The sequence below is a fragment of the Theropithecus gelada genome, chromosome 1 (assembly GCF_003255815.1).
Source record: "Theropithecus gelada isolate Dixy chromosome 1, Tgel_1.0, whole genome shotgun sequence".
Lineage (NCBI taxonomy): Eukaryota > Metazoa > Chordata > Mammalia > Primates > Cercopithecidae > Theropithecus > Theropithecus gelada.
In genome coordinates this window covers 43278785-43301583 of record NC_037668.1, presented here as the reverse complement: position 1 = coordinate 43301583, position 22799 = coordinate 43278785, and the positions used below count along the sequence as shown (strand labels likewise).

General features: G+C 56.3%; 1 protein-coding gene across 3 annotated transcripts; it reads right to left on the bottom strand.

Moving 5' to 3' along the window:
* Nucleotides 1-1117: 1117 nt before the first annotated feature.
* On the bottom strand, nucleotides 1118-20800 carry EFHD2 (EF-hand domain family member D2). Of its 3 annotated transcripts, XM_025367147.1 has the most exons (5): nucleotides 20400-20787; nucleotides 5366-5513; nucleotides 4136-4270; nucleotides 3408-3519; nucleotides 1118-2830 (listed from the first exon to the last, which is right to left on the bottom strand). In XM_025367147.1, the coding sequence occupies exons 1-4, from the start codon at nucleotides 20705-20707 to the stop codon at nucleotides 3451-3453; spliced, it is 660 nt and encodes a 219-aa protein (XP_025222932.1). In that variant the 5' UTR covers nucleotides 20708-20787; the 3' UTR covers nucleotides 1118-2830; nucleotides 3408-3450. The 3 variants fall into 3 exon arrangements, with proteins under 3 accessions (XP_025222932.1, XP_025222923.1, XP_025222942.1); XM_025367138.1 differs by lacking the exon at nucleotides 3408-3519 and having other exon boundaries at nucleotides 20400-20800; XM_025367157.1 differs by lacking the exons at nucleotides 3408-3519; nucleotides 4136-4270.
* Between the last annotated feature and the right edge of the window lie 1999 nt (nucleotides 20801-22799).

The following is a 22799-nucleotide window of genomic DNA, read 5'->3' as shown; positions in this document are numbered from 1 at the left end:
TCCCTTGGGGAAGGCATTTTGAAAGGCAGTGTGGAACTGAAAGTCCCAAGTTGGTGGTGGCGTACAGTCTCAGACCCTGGCTAGCACGTGGGGAGGACACTGCCTTCCCCAGGCATCCCGGCTGCTGTAGTACCACCCCTGGCCACCTGGGGGCAACAATGCCCAGCCTAATCCAAACTCCAGCTCCCACGCCCTGCCTGGGAAGACCCCAGACCCTTGCCCACCCTCGCATGGAACAGATGGGGAGACTGAGACCCAGAGGGGACCTGATCTGTCTAAAGTCACACACAGAGAGGTGCTGGTGTCCGCCCCATCACCCCTGGGTTTTTCCAGCCTGTGGAAGACGTTGGGTGTCTTCCTGGCAGGGGTGCTTGGGGGTCTCTGGGGTGCACAAGCTATAATTCCCAGGGCCTAATGCCACTGCTGGCCACCGTGTGGCCTTGTGGAGAGGGGCAGACCCTCCTCTCTGCTCACCTGGCAGGTTTGCGAGCTGTGACCTCCACAGCCTGGGCCCTGCCTCATGCTGCCCCACTCGCCTGTGTGTCTCTGAGAGACGTTCCAGGCCTCCCTGTTTTATTTTGTTTTGTTTTTGAGATAAATCTGTTTGTCAACCAGGCTGGAGTGCAGTGGTGCGATCTTGGCTGACTGCAACCTCTGCCTCCCGGGTTCAAGCAATTCTCCGGCCTCAGCCTCCTGAGTAGCTGGGATTACAGGCATGTGCCACCACGCCTGGCTAATTTTTGTATTTTTGGTGGAGATGGGGCTCCACCATGTTGGCCAGGCTGGTCTTGAACTCCTGACCTCAGGTGATCCACCCGCCTTGGCCTCCCAAAGAGCTGGGATTACAGGTGTGAGTCACTGCGCCCAGCCGCCTCCCTGTTCTTATCTGCAAAAGAGCAGTAAAAATATCACCCCTTGCATGGGCTGGTTGCAAGGATTCAAATGAGTTAATAGACACAAAGTGCCTAGACTGGTGCCTGGTGACAGCGTCTGCGCATCCAACACCAACCTCCTCCACGGGCGGGTCCCCTCTCCTCCCAGGCTCTGACACCGCTGTCCCCACACCCAGTGACCTTGTCATTTCCCTGCCCACTCAGCATCAAGAACCATACACACATAAGAATATAGAATTTTATCTTCTTTTAGTTAAAAAAAATAATCGTACCACGGAATGAAGAAGTAGCTTTTTTTTTGCGGGGGGTGGGGCGGGGGGGGAAGGGAAGGTGAGAAGGAGGGGAAAAAAAAAAGCAAAAAGCCCAAAGGAAAAAAAAAAGCATTTTATATTCATCTGTATAAACATATCCGCTAAGGCAAACGCAATCCGGGGCCGAGGCTGCTGCGCTGGGCTCGGTGCCTCCTAATTTCCGCAGATTCTAAGGCCAAAAAATAAAACCTCTGCAAGTCCGCGTAGCTTCGAGGACTCCTGGGACATTTTACTAAAATAAAGAGTTATCGAGTTTAAAAAGCAGTGACGCCGTTATGACACACACTGAAAGTTGCATAACTGTGGCCTTGAGGGCCACTGACTTGTTTGGACTGAGTGATGGTCACAGTTTCACGACACAGCAACAGACACCACACACAGGCACACGTATGTCAGCAAGCACGTGGGAAGCTGTGGCCGAACCGGGCCGGTGGCGTGGGCCTGACCACGGCCTGTCCGGGTCCCCATGCTTCCTCAGGGGGTGGGCATGACAGGCAGGTCGCTGGTGACAAGGTGGTGGACATCACTTGGGGAAGGATGGCAGGAGAGGGCTGGACAGGGCCCCGCTGCCCACCGCCTGGCGCATGCAAACACACTTAAAGCACTTCTCAGACGCTTCTCAGAGAATCAAGATGAAGCGCTCGTTTCCTTCCCTAGGAAGGCGCCAAGTCTTCCTCCCACCCCACTCTCTCCAGAGCCCCCTGGGACCCTCTGCGTGGGTGCTAAGGAGCGGTGTCTCCGACCCCCAGAGCCTTCCCTGCCCAGGATCCCACAGCATGCCCGGCAGGGGGTGGGCATGTGAGGTAGATTGGCACAGCTGCCCCCACACGCTGCCTGGCTGGCCCCAGAGATCTAGGGGTCTCCAAGTCAGCATGGGGTGCTGGGGGCCTAGGTCCCTTCACCAGAACAGAAGCTCCCCACGCCCTCTCCCATTTCAGTAGATGGAAGAGGCAGAGGCGGAGGAAGAGCCCCTGGGGAGGGGTCCCCTTGTGCCTCCAATAAGCCCCTTGGGTCCCACTCTGTGGGGGTAGCCCTGATTCTATCTCTTCTGCTGTCTCCCAGTCTGGGAAGGGGCTGGCAGGGGGCCCCGGGGGCGGTGCGGTCTGTTGGAGGAGGGCAGGGGTTCCCAGGTCGGGGGGACGGGGATGGTGGAAGGCAGGCACATGGGGCCCGGAGGGACCTAGTGCCAGGAGCTGGGCCAGGGGCAGTGCTGGAGCAGGTAGCGGGGCAGTCAGGGGTGCAAGACAGCCCAGGGATTGCCAGGGAGGGCTGGGCCAGGCAGGGAGCCGGTGTCGCGGCCTCGCAAAGAGCAGAAGGGAGTGGGGAGGGGCCGGGCCATCTCCGTGAGACCCCTGAACTTGCTCCATTCACAGACATTTTTAGGTTTTTAGTAGTGGTCCCATCAGACAGAGGCAAGGATTCAGGCTCAGCCTCCCATACGCCACCCTCGCCCACCGCGCTGGGGCCGGAGCAGGGTGGTTGGTGCAGCCCCCGCTACTTAAACGTGGACTGCAGCTCCTTGAAGGCCGCTTTCCGCTGCTTCATCTCCTCCGCCTGCTTCTTCCGTTCCTCCTGCTCCGCCTTGATCTCCTCCTCGAAGCGGCTGGACACGTTGATGGCCTGGACCTGTGGGGGCATGGGGGTGAGGGGTCAGGGCTGGATGGTGTATATTGGGGGAGTCTCCATGCTACAGCTGCTTTTCCTTTTTAAATTTTTTTGAGACAGAGTCTCGCTCTGTCGCCCAGGCTGGAGTGCAACGGCGTAATCTCGGCTCACTGCAACCTCCACCTTCCAGGTTCAAGTGATTCTCCTGCCTCAGCCTCTTGAGTAGCTGGGTTTATAGGCGCACTCCACCATGCCCGGCTAATTTTTGTATTTTTAGTAGAGATGGGGTTTCACCATGTTGGCCATGTGGCTGGTCTTGAACTCCTGACCTCAGGTGATCCACCCACCTCAGCCTCCCAAAGTGCTGGGATTACAGGCGTGCGCCACTGTGCCCAGACTTATGGCTGCTTTTCCTGGGGTCCCTTCTGGCTCAGGCTTCTGCTGAGTCCTACCCAGCAACACAAACAGCTTGACCGCACCAGCTCTGGCCCTGGGCCAGGCGCTTCATTCTCCTTCCTCAGCCTCAGTTTCCTCACTAGAACCTGCCACCCAATAACTCTGATCTTATGGAGTTGTCGAGAGGATTGAAAGAGAGAACGTATATTCTGTGGCTGCTGCAGAGCAAGGGTGCTCGAAGGGCGTCACTTAAGCCGCTGCCATCCTGATCCTCTGCTTCCTGTCCGGGGAGCCCAGGGGCCCACCCAGTGCCACTGATGAACCCTGAAAAGTTCCACCGATGCTCGGAAGCCCAGAGGGAGGTGGGAGGCAGTCTCTGGAAGGAACGTCCTTGGCTTAGCAAGGAAAGAGAGAAACAAGGCGGGAGAGCTGGAGCCCTGGGTGGGCAGGACCCAGGAGCCACCAAACCACAGGTGTCCCTTCCATCTGAGAACTTGCTAAAAGAGGAGGGTATTGTGCATGCAGGTGGTCTCTGAGCCCCCAGGCTTCCTCCCAGGCTGGAGCTGGTAGGGCAGGTGTCTGCCGGGGACCCTGGAGAACCAGTGCTGTGTTCTCCTGGGCCCTTCCCTCCTAAGACCCAGTCCTCTGGGTTAGCGGCTCAGTGTGCCAGGACCGGGGCACCTCAAGGTAGTCCCTGTCCCATTCTGAAGAGTACATGTCCCTCACCCATCCTCTGGTGGCTGCCAAGGATCTCAGCCAGGAGTGGGAGGGGACAGAAGACAGAGCGTGTGGGCCTGGCCCAGCCTGGCAGGGAGTCAACTCCCATCTCTGCAGCCTCAGCAGGGACGGAAAGAGGACGTATTAACTTCAGGCCGACCCAGGGTCCCCTTGTCCTGGAGTGTGGGTCAGGGCACCCCTCGGGCTCCTCACCTTGGCCTCAAAGAAGCTCTTGGCCCCCTTGACGCCCTCACTGGAGACGTCGATCTCGGAGAGGCGGGCCAGCACGCACAGCCCGCTGTCCTCCTGAAGCTCCCCGGCCGCTGCCTTGCGGAAGATCAGGAGGAACTGCAGTGGGAAGAGAGACGCGTGCGGTGTCAGGAAGGGAGGGAGGGAGGGGAGCCGGAGTCCCTGGCCATACCCAGGCCCCAGCCTCAGGCCTCCCCTGCAGAGAAGGACTGGGGGGCAGTGAGCTGGGTCTTGCCCCTTGGTGCTCCTGTGCTCCCCCTCACTGGGCCTCTGCCCATCTGTACGATGGACAGTGACTCATGTACCCACCCAGGATGCTGGGATTCTGCAGCCCTGCCCCGCCCACGCCAGCTCCCGACGACACGGCCTCAGCCTACCTCTTACCTCTGTCTCCCACTGTTCCCCCGTGAACCTACTCTGTGTTCCATGTATTGAGTCCTGAAGGTGTCATGACAGAATGAGGGAGCCTCCCAGACAGTAAAACACATGCCCAAAGTTTCAGCGCCTAAAAGTATCGGAGGGATTCGAACCCTGCTCTCTAACTTCTAAGCTGTTACCCTGCACTGCCCACACCTCCCTCCCAGCCACTCACACTCCCTCACCTGCCCCTGCCACCTCTCTCCTTCCCTGCATCCTTCATGCTTCCTGCCAGACCTCCTGGGCCCCACTTGGGCCTCGAGTCCCCACACCTAACCCTGTGCTGCCTGGGGTCCAGTATCATTGCTGTCTGGCTTGGAGCCTCCATTTCCTTCCCTGAGAAACAGGCTTGCCCCAGCTCCTGTCTCGGAGTGAGATCCTGGACATGAAGTCGCCCAGTGCTGTGGCCCTCTTCCTCGGCGTCACAGCTCTGATTTCCCTCTGTGGTGTCTCCCCCTCTACACTTCCAGGAAGGAACCTTCCAGCACAGGGCCTTTCTCTACCCCAGAGCCTGCACAGTGTCAAGCATACAGAAATCGCTCAACACAAGCTCCCTATGTGAAGGAGGGGATGTCCCTCTCTCCTCTTCCTCCCTGAAAGGACCTCACAACCCTCTCTGGTGCCCGCTCTAACAGGCCCTCTGAAGCCTCACTCGGCCAAGCAGCAGCTGCTCAGAGCTGCTGTTCAATAGCGATGCCGTTCATTCATTGACAGAGGGTGTGGGTTGGTCTCTCCCGGGCCACCAGGTCCTCAGGTGAAGCCCCTGGTCGGGCTTACCTCCCGGAAGCTCAGCTTGCTGTCAAAGTCCTCATCCACCTCCTTGATCATGTTTTTCAGGCCCAGGTGGGTCTGAGGGGCCCCAAGTTTCTCCATCATGAGCTTTAGCTCCATCAGGTCGATGAAGCCGTCCCGCCCGGCATCATACCTGCAGACGCAAAAAGAGAGGACATCTTGGCACTGGCTCAGTCAGAGAGGCTGCAGGCTTGAGTGCAAGGAGACTGGGGGACTAGAGGGCATCTCCCACCAAACATATCATCCCGTCACTGCCGGAAGGGACCTCAGTCCAGGCAGACGACCCATATGTGGCTCAGCTCCTGCTTGGTTACCTCTGATGACAGGGAACTCACGACAGGGCCTGGCAGCCTCCTGCACGTAGAATAGCACTAACTTCTGGACAAGCCTGAGGCACAAGGAAGCTGAAATGACAGCTTCCGTGTGCTGACTGTGATGGCCCAGACAGTGAGAAGGAATTCTCTTTTTTTTTTTTTTTTTGGAGACAGAGTCTTGTTGTTTTCCAGGCTGGAGAGCGGTGGCTCAATCTCGGCGCATTGCAATCTCCAACTCCCCAGTTCAAGCGATTCTCCTGCCTCAGCCTCTCGAGTAGCTGGGACTACAGGCGTGCACCACCACACAGCTAACTTTTGTATTTTTAGCAGATTCAGGGTTTCACCATGCTGGCCGGGCTGGTCTTGAACTCCTGACTTCAAGTGATCCACCCACCTTGGCCTCCCACAGTACTGGGATGACAGGAGTAAGCCACTGTGCCCAGCCAATGGTACTGAATTCTCAATACCAAGGCAGGATGGATCAGGCTCTGAGCTGAGCACTCAGCACCTCCATGACCAGTGGGCTTACTGGAATCTCCATGTAATCTCCACTTGGGGGACATCTGACCCCCACGCTAGATGGTAGAACCTTGCAGGCAAGGGCATGGTTTCTCAACCTCAGACCTTAAACAATCTGGACAGAGTAAATCCTTGCCGTAGGGGCTGTCCTGTGCATTGTGGGAGGTTTCTAGTAGCATCCCTCCTGAGTTGTGACAGCGAAAAATGTCTCCCAGATATTGTCAAATGTCCCCAGGGGAGAAAAAGCATTCCCTGTTGAGAAGCACTGGAATGGGGGATGTGGCGTGGGTGTGGAAGGTGCCCTCTTTCCATGTGATAAATGACTCTTCTTCCTCAGCACCCTCTGTACTGGGGGGTCTATTTCATGCCCCCCTCTCCACCAGCTTACCCTAGGTACTGGGAAGGAGGTTAAAAAGCATACAGTAGGTGCTCAGAAATGTGTAATGAAGAAATAAGACGTGAATAAATGAAGGGGTACCTAAGGCAGGGTCTCTGCCTTTGTGGAGGGCACAGAGCAGGAGGGGGACAGGGGGCAGGGCCAGGTGGCAGGAGGCGGCCTGGGTGTGTTCAGGGAAGTGTGGCGCAGTGCCTGCAGGGAGTGGCGGAGACTGGCGGGGCGATGGGGAAGCCAGGAACAAGCATCGGGCGATAGAGATGCCTCCCCTCCACCTTGCACACTCAGGTTCTCTTTTTTCTACCATCACAACCTGGCAGAGACAGGGATGGGGTTGGAGGCAAGTCCCTCTTGACCGGCTTCTGTGTAGTACGAGTCTAGGTGGCCTCTCTGCCTGTTCCCTGGCTGGGAAGGCACCACTGGTTGCTGGAGCACACAGCCTGGTGAAAGAGGGCGAGGCACTGTTTGCCCAGCTGGGCTCTCTTACCAACCAAACACCTGCCCTGCCGGTCTCTGGGAACAGCATGGGAGGAAGACAAGATGGGGGCTGGGGAGAGTGATCCTTGAGTTGGTAAAATGGGCTTTTCTTTTTTTCTTTTTCTTTCTTTTTTTTTGAGACGGGTGTTGCTCTGTTGCCGAGGCACGATCATAGCTTACTGCAGCCTCTACCTCCTGGTCTCAAGCGATCCTCCCACCTCAGCCTTCCAAGTAGCTGGGACTGCAGGTGCATGCTACCATGCCTGGCCAATTTGTGTAATATTTTTGTAGAGATGCGGTGTCAGTATGTTGTTCAGGCTAGTCTCGAACTCCTGGGCTCAAGCAATCCTCCCACTCAGCCTCCTGGAGCGCTGGGATGATCGTGCATCATCTTTGCCCAGTCAAAATGTTTTTTTCTACACCTAAAGAAGTCTTATGCAGTCCCCAAGGCCTTGAGCTGGCTGGGTGACAGTGCTGGTGACAGCAGCGCAACACAGGGGCCTGTGTCCCAGAACCCTATGTCCTGGGCGCTTGAGCTTTTGCATGAAGATGTCTCATGTGTGCACCTTCTTCCCAGCTCCCTTTGCCTTCTCTAGTTAGGTGTACTTTAAACACCTAATAGCAACCAGGTACTGAAATCTGTCTTTATGCAGGGAACTGCTTACTTTACTTAATCCTCCTAATAACCTTAGTTTACAACCAAGGCTCAGAGAGGTTAAGTGACCCACCCACAGTCACACAGCAGTAAGGAGGGAGCTGGGCTTCCAGACTACGTCCACTGGACTCATAAACTTGCACATTTGCTCTGTACCCAGCCCCTCCCCAACGTGTCCTGGGGCCGCTGCAGAGCACAGACGGCTGCCTGGAGCGCGAGGGGAGCATTTGTGCGAGGGGTATAAATAGTTCACCAGCCAGTGAGTCAGTGGTTGGAAGTGACACAGCACAGAAAAGATGGGTCTTGGGATTCCTGGAGGGAACACAGGGTCCTGGGGCCTTCTGTCCCACTGATGGGTGAGGACTGGGGTGGAGGTGGATGGGCCAGCGGCCCCTGTGGGCAGTGGCCACCTCTGTGGCAGTAGAGGGTGGGGGACTCAGAGGGTCAGGCAGGCCAAAGCTGCTGCAGTGCAGCCTCTACCTGGAGCTGGAGGGGCTCTGGGGGACACAGCAGAGGTCCTTCCTGTCACCTCTGGACTTTGTTTGCTGCCTGGTGGAGGGCTGGGCAGGTGCCACATGACCACGGCGCTGTGCAGGGGCACCTGGTGAGGGACTCAGTCTTTCCTGAGCCAAGTCACGAGGACTCCCCTCCTCAGTGCCCCCCACGAAAGGAAAGCCCCTGCCGCTTTCTGACCCTGGGCTCCCAGGAAGGTCAGCGATGACAATCGGGCTCTGGAGAGAAACTGCCTGGGCTCCTCAGCCACAAAATGCAGCATCTCTTAAGCTGGGGTGCATGTGCCCCCCAGGGGACATCTGGCAATATCTAGAGATGTTTTTGGTTGTCATACCTGGGGCGGGGGGTGCCTGTGGCATCTGGGGGGTGGAGGCCAGGGAAGCTCCATAGCGCACAGGGTGGCCCCACCACAAAGAATGACCTGGCCGGCCGGGCGCGGTGGCTCACGCCTGTGATCCCAGCACTTTGGGAGGCTGAGGCGGGCAGATCATGAGGTCAGGAGATCAAGACCATCCGGGCCAACATGGTGAAACCCCGTCTGTATTAAAAATACACAAATTAGCTGGGCATGGTGGCAAGCACCTGCAATCCCTGCTACTTGGGAGGCTGAGGCAGGAGAATCACTTAAACACAGGAGAGGAGGTTGCAGTGAGCTGAGATTGTGCCACTGCACTCCAGCCTGGGTGACAAAGCGAGACTCCGTCTCAAAAAAAAAAAAAAAAAAAAAAAAGGAATGACCTGGCCCCAAGTGCCACTGGTGCTGAGGCTGAGAACCCTGCTGCAAGGGGGCCTCTCTCATGGGCCACTGTGAGGAATGACTGAGCCCACCCCTGTCAAGCACTCAGCACAGCTCCCAGCACACAGAGCTAGCTGCATAAATGGGAGTCGCCGCCACTAAAACAAGATTGAATCACCTCCACTAAACTCCTGACGGCGCAACGTTTTTTCTTTACAACCCCTGTGCTCAGCAATCCTCCAGGTCCGGATTAGGTCAGGAGGGCTGTTATCGGTGAGGCCACCAGCCCCCTAACCAGCAGGTCAGGGGTTCACGTCCCAGCCCCTGGGTCCCACGTGCCTCTCCCTGAGCCCCAGTTTTATTTATTGCTCAAGTGCATGGGTTTCTTCTGCAGCCAGGGGCAGCTCAGTTTCAGAGGAAGTGCAGATAAAGTGTCCAAACTTGGATGGAAACGTGGGCTGTGGATCCCTCTGTCTTTGGCAGCTCCCAGGCCTGGCTGGGCCGCAGCTCAAACCACGATTTGAACGGCCGCCTCTATCAATCAAGGGCCAATCAATTACTGGGGCTGGGCTCCATCCAGGGCAGGCTCGGGCCCCCAGGGGGACAATATAGGGGCTGCTTGTGGTGCCAAAGAGTCCATCACCAAGAGGAGGTGACTGGGGCTGTGAGAGGCCAGGTGCTGGGGTGGGAGGTGAAGCCCCCAGAGGTAGCCGTGGAGGAGGCCATTCCCAAGAGACTCCTGGAGAGTGGCCATCTGCCCGGTGCCCTGGGCTCTGATGTGGTCTAGTGCAGGGGATCAGCCAGGTTCCAGGGTCAACCTGATTGAAGATGGCCTTGAGGGTTTGTGGTTACGTCAACTGTGCTGAGACTGACCTGGGTCCAAACCCCAGCTCTGCCACCTGCTGGCAGAGTAACCCTGGTCAAGTCACCTAACCCCACAGACCTCAGTTTCCTCATCTACATCATGGAGATCAAAGAACTCATCTCAGGATGGAGGCAAGGATTAAAAGAGACGATACAGGCAGACTCTTAGCACAGAGCCTGGTCCACAGGAAGCACTTTATACACGCCTACTATGATACTAAAAACCAGTTATTATTATTCCTAACATCTACCTTTAAGATTATTAAAGAGTAAATGAGGCTGGACGCGGTGGCTTATGCCTATAATGCCAGCACTTTGGGAGACTGAGGTGGGAGGATCACTAGAGCCCAGGAGTTTGAGACCAGCTTGGGCAAGATAGGCAGACCACATCTCAATAAAAAAAATAAAGGGTCAGGCATGGTGGCTCACGCCTGTAATCCCAGCACTTTGGGAGGCTGAGGCCGGCAGATCACGAGGTCAGGAGTTCAAAGCCAGCTTGACCAACATGGTAAAACCCTGTCTCTACTGAAAATATAAAAATTAGCCAGGCATGTTGGCGTGCACCTGTAATTCCAGCTACTCGGGAGGCTGAGGCACGAGAATTGCTTGAACCCAGGAGGTAGAGGTTGCAGTGAGCTGAGATTGTGCCACTGCACTCCAGCCCGCGCGACAAAGTGAGACACTGTCTCAAATAAATAAATAAATAGCTGGGCATGGTAGTGTATGCCTCTGGTCTCAGCTACTAGGTAGGCTGTGGTGGGAGGATCACTTTAGCCCTGGAGGTTAAGGCTGCGGTGAGCCCTGATCAAGCTACTGCTCTTTAGCCTGGGCAACAGAGTGAGACCTTGTTTTAAAAAAAACAAACAAAAAAGAGAAAATGAAAACAAGATTACAGATATAAAATGCCTGGCTCATAGCGCGTCCTTAAAACCTATTAATTTTATCATCATCATAATAGTAGTTGTTACATTGAGAAGTTTGTGTGTGTCACATATACACATCATATACTTCACACATACAATATAAAAAGGGTGATGATATTAGAAATAATGTTAAAAAATACACTGGCCTCTGCCGCAGGCTCCAGTTCTGATTGGTGGTACAAGGCTGGGAGGCAGGGCTTGTGGTGGCTTGGCCTGGAGGCAGGGGTGGATATGACGACCCAGGGGATCCCTCCAGCATAAGCCCTCCTCTGAAGGCCTCACTTCTCCCCTACTAGGCCTGACGAAAAGCCCCAGCATCTCTGGGAGGTGGGAAGACAGACGGCCGCTGGACAGAGCCCTTGAACAGGGAGAGAGGAGACTCAGGGAGCGAGGAACCTTCCCTTGGTGTTGGAGGGAACACTCTCACGGTGCCGGTGTGTGTGTGTGCGGGGGGTGGGGGACAACTGGCAGCACAGGAGAGAACGAGGTTCCACGATGGCTGGAAACAGGCATCTCCCAGGCTAGGGGGCCTCTCACCCACCAGCCCTTCTCCCTGAGCTGGAACTGAGGTTGCAGGTGGCTTAGAGCATCCAGAAAAAGAGGTCGGCCCGCAAGATCCACCCAGACAGCCTGGTCTACCTGTTTTCCATTACATAGGGAAACTGGGGCCCAGAGTGGGCAGTGACCAACCCAGGGTCACACAGCCTGCAGACTGCAGGATTCCAACAGCTGGAAGCTCTTCTCCTCCCTGGCCCCCTTTCTTTTTCCTGGTCCCATGGAGGGTCCCACATTCTCAAGCTTGAAGGGCCAGCAGAGGCTGGACTGAGAGCCAAGCGTGGTGCCTGTTTGGGAAGGCCAATGCCATTCGGCAGGACTGGCAGAAAGCACCCAGCCTGGGAACTCAGCACTTTTCTCCAGCACCGGAGGGAGGCTGTGGGGCCTGGCACTGTGCCTGCATTCCTATCTGCCTCCCCCTGAATTGTTCTTGCCAGGAAGGGCTCAGCAGCTAGCTGCGCCCTGGATGCTGGGAACGAAATCCCCACCCATCCCCCTCTTGAAAGCAGAGCAACGGGTTACCCCGCAGGACAACCCTTCCCCTTTGGGGTAAGCATGGTCCCCAGCTGGTTGCTTCCCTGCCCCTGCCTCTCTCCCAGTTCTGATAACTAGGGGGTCACAGGGGTAGGCAGTGGAGGCGTCAACCATGCATAGTGCAGACGTCCCAGCCTTGCGCACAGGCGAGCCACACGTCATAACCTATCATCATTCCTGGCTGCTCTGCTGGGCGCTTGCTATGTGCCAGGCGCGATGCCAGGTGTTTCGCATCAGATTCTCACAAGAAGTCCATGAAGCGGCACGAACATTCCTATTTAACCCACAAGGAGATGAAGCTCAGAGGGGAAGCCACTTGGCCCAGGTCATAGGTGACACGGGTGTCGATGGGCTCTGAACCAGGCCTGATCAAACACATGCACTCTTAACGACTATGCTATGCCCTGATGCCAATGGGTACACAGCAGTGAACTTCAGGGTTGGAAGGGATATTGGAGGCCATCTTATTCAGTCCTTCCTGAAAATCAGATTCCTGATGTAGTTCTTTGTTTAGTGCCTTGAATACCTCTGAGGGCAGGAAGCTCATTGCTTGTCTAAGGGTGCCCATCTTGGCTTTGGAACTATTAGAAAGTTGCTCCTCGGCCAGGTGCAGTGGCTCATGCCTGTAATCTCAGCACTTTGGGGGCTGAGGTGGGCGGATCACTTGAGGCCAGGAGTTCGAGACCAGCCTGACCAACATGGTGAAACTCTGTCTCTACTAAGAATACAAGAATTAGCTGGGTGTGGTAGTGCAGGCCTGTAATCCCAGCTACTAGGGAGGCTGAGGCAGGAGAATCGCTTGAACCCGGGAAGTGGAGGCTGGAGGGAGCCAAGATTATGCCACTGTACTCTAGCTTGGGTGACAGAGCAAGACTCTGTCTCAAAAAAAAAAAAAAGAAAGAAAGAAAGTTGCTCCTCATGTAGGTCCCCCGAGCTGCGCTGCACATTCTGATGGCAGAAGGAAGCAGAGTCATCGCAGCCACTGCACTTGGGAAGGTGGGAGCACAGGGGACCCCAACTCTGTCTCTCCTGACTCCCATCCCAGGCTTTGCTGATGGCCCCTCTGGGCATGCGGGTCCCAGGAAGACAGACAACTGGACGGGGTGGGTGTTGGGTATGGGCTCAGGAGCCCTCAGGCCCCCCTGGCTTCCCCAGTTCCTGCACGTCCCCACCCCCAGACCGCCTGACTCATACGGGGAAAGCCCAGCGCTCGCCACTTCCTCTAGTCCCATCTGGGAATCTCACACTTGATCTGTTGCCCTGGGTCAGCTAAGCGGGGTATGGGGTAGGGAGAAAGAGAGAGAGAGAGAGACGGAGAGATAGATAGAGAGCACACAAATGTGGCACTCGGGGCTCCCCCATGGAGGATAAAGAGGGAGACACCACGAAATTTGCTGGGGGGGCTGTCAGGGCTCAAGGGCATCTAACCTGGAGTTCAGCAACATCTCACCGCACCTGCGGCACTCCCTGCCAGCCGCCCCCTTTCACTTCTTGCTCTTCATAATCATTATTGTTATGATAGTGATGATAAAGAATATTTACTGAATGCCTAATATTAATATAACCCAGTGTTTATAACGTAACTCAATCTTTACTCCATTCATCTTATTCTCTTACAGCTCAGACAGACAAAGTCACCTGCCTAAGGATAACCTTAAGTCAACCTCAGGAAGCGGTGGGGAGACGGCTGTGCGGGGGCCTGAGCCGCGGCTTAGCGCTTCTTAAACGTCAGTGGGCACACCTGGTGAAGCTGGTTACAGTGCAGATTATGGGCCGGGCGTGGTGGCTCATGCCTGTAATCCCTGCACTTTGGGAGGATGAGGTGGGAGGGTGGCTTGGAGCCAGGAGTTTGAGACCAGTCTGAGCAACATAATGAGACCCCCATCTCTGCAAAAATAAAAAAAATTAGCCAGATGTGGTGGCGTGTGCCTAGAGTCCCAGCTACTCAGGAGGCTGAGGTGGGAGGATCACTTAAGCCCGTGAAGTTGAGGCTGCAGTGAGCTATGATCGTATCACTGCATTCCATCTGGGTGACAGAGCAAGACCCTGTCTCAAAAAAAACACAGATTACAGTCTGGTACATCTGGGGTGGAACCTGCGCGTCTGCATTTCTAACATACTCCAGGGCGGTGTTGATGCTGGTGTTTGGGCAACTGTAAGGGTTCAGAGGACTTGGGAACCAGGGGAGGCCCAGGTTCAAATTCTGCTTCTGCCCCTCACTAGCTGTGTGACTTTGGACAAATCACGTAACCCTTCTGAAAGCCTAGTCTCCTTAACTGTGAAATGGGTGAGGACAATGTTGCAGGATAAGAAAGGACCGAATGGGAGGCAAAGCGCCTGGTTTGAAGCATCTGATGGCTCAGGACTCCCCAGGTGGCCCGGTTCCCGTCTGGCCACACCTTTCTGGCACTGACCCCTGCTTCTCTGCTGTCCTTGAAAAGCGGAAGTCAGCCAAGGAGAAGGCTGCCTGGCAGTCAGGGGAACTCAGCTGCTCCAGGGTGTGCAGACCTTCCCTGCAGAGGCTGCCAAGTGACTGCCTCTGCTGGCGGGGCTGGCCTTGTAGAAAGGACCTCCGACATCCCCTGAGGCAGCAAGGCCTGCTGTCCTAGAGCCTAGACTCTCACAGTGGAAGCCAGTCCAAGCCACCCAGGCCTTGGACCCAGGGGGCGTGGAGGAGAGCAAGGAGGCCAAAGAAGAGAAGGCAGGAAGGGTGGACCAAAGAGGAACCAAAAGTCCTGGGTTGGGGGTGTGGGGGAAGGAGAGGTGACTCAGACACTGATGTAGAGGGGAAGTGGGAGGAACGGAGTAAGGGCCGAGGCCGGGAAATTCTCCCTCCCCAGGGGTGCAGGGCATTCTCCCCACCCACTGACCCTAAGCTGCAGGTGAAATACCCCACCTCTCCACCTCTCTAAGGCTCTGGGAGGCTCCCCCAAGCCCCACCCACAAACACAGCTTCACTTGGCCTCCAGGGGCTCGTTGCAGGAGGATCCAGTTCTAATCCCGTCACTGTCAGTTCATATAATCTTAGACAAGTGACAATTGCCTTGAGCCTCAGTCTCCTCATCTGTCAAATGGGATAAAAATGAAAGTACCAGCCTGGGAGCAGTGGCTCACGTCTGTAATCCCAGCACTTTGGGAGGCTGAGGCAGGCAGATCACTTGAGGTCAGGAGTTCGAGACCAGCCTGGCCAACACGGTGAAACCCCATCTCTACTCAAAAATAAAAAAATTAGCCAGGTGTGGTGGTGTGTGCCTGTAGTCCCAGCTGCTTAGAGGCTGAAGCAGGAGAATCACTTGAACCCAGGAGGCGGAGGCTGCAGTGAGCCAAGATCACGCCACGGTACTTCAGCCTTGGTGGCAGAGTGAGACTCCATCTCAAAAAAAAAAAAGGAAAACAAAGACAGTATCAATCTCATTATGCTGGTGTGAGAATTCAATTCCATTCTCTAAATAATACACATAGGCTCCTCCAGGAATGGCTAGAACTAGTGGCTCTGTTTAACAAGGAGGGGGCACAGAGGCAGGGGCTGGCTGCAAAGAGAACATCAGCATGGTGTGATGCGTGAGAGCTTTTGGTCCTCATGGCAGAAATAAAGAAGGAAACCTTCCATTGATAGCCCTGTGGGTGCATCCTCTCTACCCCTAAATCTCTACACGTTTGTTCTATATAAGACTGTAAGCCTCCTGAGGGCAGGAACTTGATTCATTTAATTCTCTGGATCTTGTAGCACAAAAACTTAATAACATATCTGTTGGAAGAATGATCACATGCGTGAAACTTGCATTTTTCAAAAACATCATCTATCATGCAAACAGCCCAGACACCATGATGGGCTCTTAACAAAGACCCTGAGCTTTTTTATACCTAATCCTCAGAACTTTACCAGGTAGGTTCTTAAGCCCCTGGGGAAACCAAGGCTCAGAGAAGCTGAGTTGTCTGCCTGGAGCAACCCAGCTGGGTGGTGGCAGACGGGAATCCCTGTTGTGCACCCTCCAGAGCTGTTGTTCGCTCTCCCCTTTTTTGTGCCACCTGCCTTTCCTGTAACTAGGTGATAATGAATTCATTTCTCTCTTTTCGTTATTTATCAAAGCCATATGTAGCTGTCAATCAGAGTGGCTGTTCAGCAGGAGAGAAGGAGGGCTCTAACCTTGGGTCCTGTCACTAGGGCCCAGAGCAAAGGGTTGTCAACAACCTGGCAGGCCGGAAGCTCCACTGGTGGTTAAGTGGAGGCAGCCAGTGGGTGTTGTGGAGCTGGCTCTGAGCCAGCCGCAATGACCAATGCCAGGGCCCTGTGAGGGGGCCCAGGAGAGGGTGTATGCTGAGCTGGGGATGGCGGTGACAGTCATTTAGTAACGACTTGCTCTGTGCCAAGCACTGGGTTAAGCACCGTACCCAATCCTGTGAGGTGGGCCCCCTGTCCTCCCTGTTCCTGGGTGAGGAACAGAAGCTCAGAAGGGCTCCAGGGCCCACAGCTGGATTCAAACCCAGGGCTGCAGACTCCAGAGGCCCTGCCGACTGTGTCCAGGAAGGGCTCCTGGGAGAGGTGTGTCCCTGGAGGTGGAGGGTGGGCAGGAGGGTGGGATGCTTTCAGAGCTTGTGCAGGGAAGAGTTGGCCAGAAGGAAAGGAAAGCCTACCTCTCTGATGCAAGGTATCCTGAGATGAAGTGGCTGGGGACGAGGGTGGGGACAGGGCCTGCAAGGCCGGGCTAGGCAGGAGACAGGGATCTAGGGCATCGTCCTCAGATTCCACAGCAGGTTCAGAATTACACGGCTGCATACCTTTCCGGCAGGTCTCGACTTACAAAACCCTCCAAAGCACCCCCTAGGCTGTTGTCAGCACCCCCAAGGCTCTCCAGGGCCATTCTATTTGCCTCTCTGACAGGAGGGTTCCAGAGCCAGCCCTGGAGGAGCAAAGAGAGGGAGGCAGCAGCTGGGAGATCAGAGGTGCTGGACATAGCCTGAGGCCGCACGGGGAGGGGGACGGGGAGTCCTGGCTGCCGGGGCCAGGGAGACGCAGGGCCTCCTCGTGCCTGGCACTGGGCCAGAACTCTAAATGTCTCATGTCCTCTGAGCCCCACCCTGAGACACTGGGACCACTCTCCTCACCATACAAGGTTTCAGCCTCACTGAAAAACTCTCTGTAACCACGAGCAAGTCACCACCACACCTTTCTGGGTCTTGGTTCCCTCTTCTGTAAAACGGGGGAGGGGCTGGAGTCAACCCTTCAGGTCTCTCTCAGGGGGAAGTGAATGACTCTAGGTGTGAGACCAGTGATGGCTGAGAGTCTACCTTCCCCCTGTCCCCTCTCTTCCCCATCAATCTCCAGCCTTGGGAAGCACCTGCTGAATCAACATAGATGGGTGGACCAGAAGGCCCTGGAAGGCAGTTCCAACATCCAGAAGCACTCAGGACCCCTCAGACATACGCAGGTCAGGGCTGAAGGACCTTTGGGGGTCATCAGGGATAGCCTGCCCCTTTTACAGGTGGGTAAGACTGAGGCCCAGGGAGGACATGCAGACTAGGACGGAGGCCCAGCTTTCTTGCTCCCGGCCCCGAAGGAAAGGCTAGCTCCCATTCTCCTGCTGACCTCATGGTCTCCTGCCTTCTGCTCTGGTGACTGGCTTCCCAGGAGGGCAGGCTCCCCTCCTCCCTGCCCTCTGCTCTCCCCAGAGCCCTGGCTCTGATGCCCTGGCTATGATCCGGGGACCCTGCTTGGACCCAGGAGGCTGCAGCCCCACTCGGACAGCGGAAGCAGAACAGGGGTTTTGTCTTCCACGAGAGTCCGTCTGTTGGCGGCAGGGTTGGGCTCGGTTGGCACAGTGAAGCCTTGTTTCCTTGAATACACAATCTGCAGCTTTCCACCCTCACCCGGGCCCTGACGGGCGGCACTTGCTTCCCTAGAGGTTCAGCTTCCTGGCCCCTGCCTGCCCCATCAGCCCTCCCAAAAACCTGGCAAGCAGTGCTGGCGCCAAGAGGTAGCTTGGAGGGGTCCAGGTGCCCTCAGTCTCCCTCAGGGTACCTCTCATCAAACCAGAAACAGCCTATGTAAAAAAAAAGTGAGTTTGCTGTGCAGATGAAGCTTGCCGACTGTTCCCTCAGCCGCATGCCGCTTCCAACCATACTGCAGCCTCCCAAGTCCCGCTCATCTGAAGTGTCTGGGTTCTCCCACAACAGCCCCACCTTTGTTTTGGTGGCCAGTGGGCAGGGAAGCTATGGAAGCCCAGGAGAAGGAAGGCTCTGGGGGAAAACAGAGACTGTGGCTGGAGGTGGGGACATGAGTGGACAATCCGCCAGGAACATAGAAGCAGGTGCTGGAGGTTTTCCAACATGAAAGCAGATGTCTGTGATGGGAAACCCAGAAGGAGAAGAACCCAGGATTTGGAGTCACAGACCTGGGTTTGAATCCAGGCTCTATCATTTTCTAGCTGTGTGGTCGTGGCAAGTTATTTAAGACTCCTTGTCTGCACAAAGGTGCCAAAGAGCTCTGTGTCACGGGGCTGTTTCAAGGACCTGGTGAGTGCCTCAGCACTATCAGCACAGGGATCTCTGCGGTGTCTGAATCAGCTCTGCACTCCCCGATGGGGGCAGTGACAGACACGGATCCATACCCACCCCTGCATCTGCCCGCCCCGGGAGTGTTCAAGCTACTCTTTCAGGAAGCCTGGAAATCCTGCTCTCCCAATCTCGCCAGTCTTTGGCTGGGAAGAAACTTTAGAAGAACTCCAACCAAATAGCCTGGAGTCGAGGAGGTGGCGCCCTGGGATTTTCTCAGAGGTTCAGAGGGGCCGGGGGTCAAGGACTTGATGTTCCCCCAGAAGGACCTTGGGAAAGTATGGGACTCCTCAGTCACCCCCAACTGGGAACCAGAAATCCTTCCCCCTGCCTTGGGGCCAAATGCAGAAGCTGCTGCAAGCTGTCCTGAGCAGGGGAGAGCCTTTCTCAAACTGTGCGGTTGCAAAACGCCCCTTCCTGGGCTTCCGGCTTGATGTCTGGGCACTGACAGCTGCATATGGTGAGGTCTGCCCCCACCTCCTGCCCAGCCAAGGGGGAGCCGGCCTTGCTGCATTGCTCCCTCGGCCTTGGGCTGCCTGTGCCGGGTGGGCTAGACCTCCTGGCTCACCCCCAAGACTCAGCCTCAAGCCAATTCTATCCCCTTCCAGAACCACTCCCGAGCAGCACCCAGATCGTGGAACAGAGGCTGTTCCCTCTCCAGGAGCCAGGGGCAGGGGGACAGGGAACAGGAGGTGGGGACAGGTACCAAAGGGAGGGGCACTGGCACCTTCCCCACCCCCTGGGCACACACATGGTTGGGAGAGAGTGGCTGTGCATCTTAGACCCAACAGAGTGGGACCCAGGGACGGGCCGGAGGGAGCTGGGCCCTCTCTCTCTAGCCCCTCCACAGAGACATTAAGACTGTTTTTGTGGGGGGACGGGGGGATGAGTCCACAGGCCTGGGGGTGCCCATCTACCCTGGTGAGGGCACAGCACGTGGAATCTGATGGAATAAAGGGTAGGTATGGGGGTAACAGGGCAAGTCACATAGGAAGGGGCCCCTTTTGACTAGGGTGGGTGTGGGACATTGGGGGTTCCTGTGGGGAGGGAAGGGGATATATGGAGTGGGGAGGAGAGATGGGGGCCTTGTGACAGAAGCAGGTGAGCAGTGACTGCAAGCTGCTGGGTGCAGGGGGGTGGGGCGGGCAGGAGGAGGAGGGAGGCCTTCCAAGCCCAGAGGGGACTCGGCCCACAGGGACGACTGGAGTGAGGTTTACACGCCTGCAGAGGGGGAACGGGGCCGAGGGGTCCCTTCCTAGGGAGACCACTTGTGAGTGAAGGATTTGGGTCCTTTTTAATGAGTGGGTGGAGATGGGAAGGGCAAGTCTTCGCCCCCAGTTTGCTGGTAGATGCTAAATAACTGGAGAGGAAGTTGGGGGAATCCCTGCCCAGAACCCACCTTGAGGGAGACGTGAGATCAGGAGAGGAAATGAAAAGACCTTAAGGAAAGGAATGTGGTTGGCATGTGGTGTCCGGGGTCACTGGGGTGGGTGTCTTTGGCCAGCGTGTGTTGGGGTGGGGGTGGGGAACGCGAGCAGCTGGGATGGGGGAAGGAAGGCCGCTGGGTCCTCAGCCTCGGTGTGTGCCTTGTGGGTTGGTGAAGAAGCGCCACTAACAGGGTGGGGGGCCCGGGACCCACACGTGTGGTAGTGGGGGTGGGGCTCGCGGGGCCTGGCGATTATCTGGAAGGAGGTTCGGGGTCCCCAACTCTGTGGGCGCGTCTATGGTGTACCGGAGGCAGCACAAATATGAGTCACCGCCGCGTGCCAGGGCCCGGGGGTCCCCCAGACTAACGTGCGTGGTGGGATGCCGGGTCTCGATCTGGAAGGGGCCGCGGGGTCCCTAACCCCGGTGCGTCTGGGTTCGGGGAAGCTTGGCTGACTGCTGGGGTCCTGGGTCGGCGCGGGATCCGGGGATCGGGGGGTTCGGGGCCCGATACCGGGTAGTGGAGCGGGCGGGGGGCCGGGTCGCGCGGGCACTCACTGCTTGAACATCTTCTCCATGTCCTTGATCTGCTTCCTGGAGAACTCCTTGAACTCGGTGTAGGGGTTGAAGACGCGGCGGCTGGGCGACTGGGGCTCGCCGATGCCCTGGTTGAGGTCGGCGCGCCGCAGCAGCTTGGCGCTCAGCTCGCAGTCCGCGCTGCCCAGCGCCTCGGCCGCCTCGTCGGGCGCCCCCGCCGCCGCCGCCGCCGCCCCGTTCAGCCCGGGTTGCTCCGGGGTCTCGCCGCCGCCCTCGCCCTCCATCTGCAGCCGCCGGCTCAGCTTGGTGGCCAGCTCGTCCGTGGCCATGGTGGCCCACACGGCACTCGCCTTGACCGGGCCCCTGCTCGCAGCGCAGCGCCGCCGGCCGCGCTCTTCCTCTTCCTGACACTCCCCGGGCCAGGCACCGCCCCCGAAGGTGGGACTTGGGCCCTGGCGGGGACCGCGCGCCCCGCCTCCGCCCCCGCCCCCGGGCCCGGACCCGCGCGGCGTGCGCGTGATCGCTCCCGGCCACCGGGGGTCGAGTGTACTCTGCGCGCCCCGCCCGCCGTCGTCTGCCCCCCGCGAGGCTGGGGAGCGCGACGGAAACCCATTGCCCTCTTGGTGCCCGCTGTAGCAGCTGAGCGGGAGGGGTCCGGCTGGGGGCCGGGGCCGGGCGGGAAGGAAGAGGGCTCCTCCCCCGCGGCTTGGGTGAGGAGCGGGGCTTGCCGGGGGGGCAGGGGGGCGAGGAGGGGTGCCGCCCCACCCCCTTCTCCGGAATCCCCACGCCGTGAAGTCATAATCCTGTATCTGTGACACCCTGTCGGTTGCTATGGAGACGACTCGCTGTTAAACACTGGCATTCTCAATGAGGGTTGCAGGGGTTCCGAGGCGGACCTGAGGAGCACAAACCCCTGTTTAGGGTGAACCGTGGCGGGCGCCGCTGGCCTCTTGGAAGAGGACAGACTAGCAGCTGCGAGGGAGATGGGGCTGGGCTTCACCCCTGAAAGGGCCCCTGGAGACAGCGGGTGAGGGACAGGGGAAGGGGCTGGTGGTCCTCTCTCCCGAGGCCCCGCACCATCACACAGATGACTTGGCAGAATAGCTGCTGGGCCAGTGTTGTCGCCTGTGACTGTACTTTAGGGAAACTGACAGGGAGATCATGATGTCGCCATTTTGATGGGGTCACCAGAGGAGAGATGTCCTCTCCAAAGGCTCCTGGACAGGGCTAGGGAAAGAGTTCAGATAATAAGTATCTCTGTGGTCTGGGCTGTCACCTCACAACTGCACAACTCTGGACCTTCAGCATCAGAACCACTGGGGCCTAGGTTAATAATACAGATTCCCGGGCTCCAATTTGGACAGACAACACTGATCTCTGGGGTGGGATCCAGGAATCTACATGTAAACAAGCACCCAGTGGAGTTGTGCTCACTGAAATTTGAGAATCCCTGATTTAGAAGGACTATGCTCTGTGCATGTTCTCTGAAATGTTAGGTCAATCAGGACCCCTCTACTGAAACTGCTCCAACCAGCCAAGGTGCAGAGAAAAGATGCATGCAGGGCCCCCAAACCAGTGTGCTGTGGAGGCAGGGAGCCCTGGAGAATGTAAAGCCAGCAAGCTGTTACAGAGTGATGTGCACAGAACAGACACTCAGTTGATATTTGTCAATTTGCTCTGCTTAAGAACATTGCTGAATTAATTTAAAAGGTATTTTTAAAAGAATGAAATTGAGGAAAAAACCTTCAAGGTTCAGAAAATGTGAAGTTCTCATTAACTTGTTTATAAAAATTATTTTTGAGTCCAGTAAAGATGCTTAGCTTAAATGATTTCTTTTTTAAATCTCAGAATTAAGTTTCTCTTGGTTTTGGGCAGTTTGGTCCAGCTGTTTGCAAAAGACAGGCTTCCCTATCTCCCATATGCAGCCCTGAAGGACCCAACAGAAGCAAGATAGTTATTTAAGGAATGTAAAGGACTAGGGACAGGATGTAGATTAAAATGTTTAAATCCTGGCTAACACGGTGAAACCCCGTCTCTACTAAAAAAATACAAAAAACTAGCCGGGCGAGGTGGCAGGCGCCTGTAGTCCCAGCTACTCGGGAGGCTGAGGCAGGAGAATGGCGTGAACCTGGGAGGCGGAGCTTGCAGTGAGCTGAGATCCGGCCACTGCACTCCAGCCTGGGCGACAGAGCGAGACTCCGTCTCAAAAAAAAAAAAAAAAAAAAAAAAAAAAAAAAAAAAAAATGTTTAAGATGATGTCTACAGATGATGTTTGTAGATGCTGAAGTTTGTTGAATTCTTAGTCTTCCTCACAAAGCAGATAATTTCAAGACTCTGGTGAGCCTCAATTTACTCCAGTTTATGATTTCCAATGGTTCTGCATAAAACTGGGTTGCCGTTTTATGAAATTGTTTGCATCTG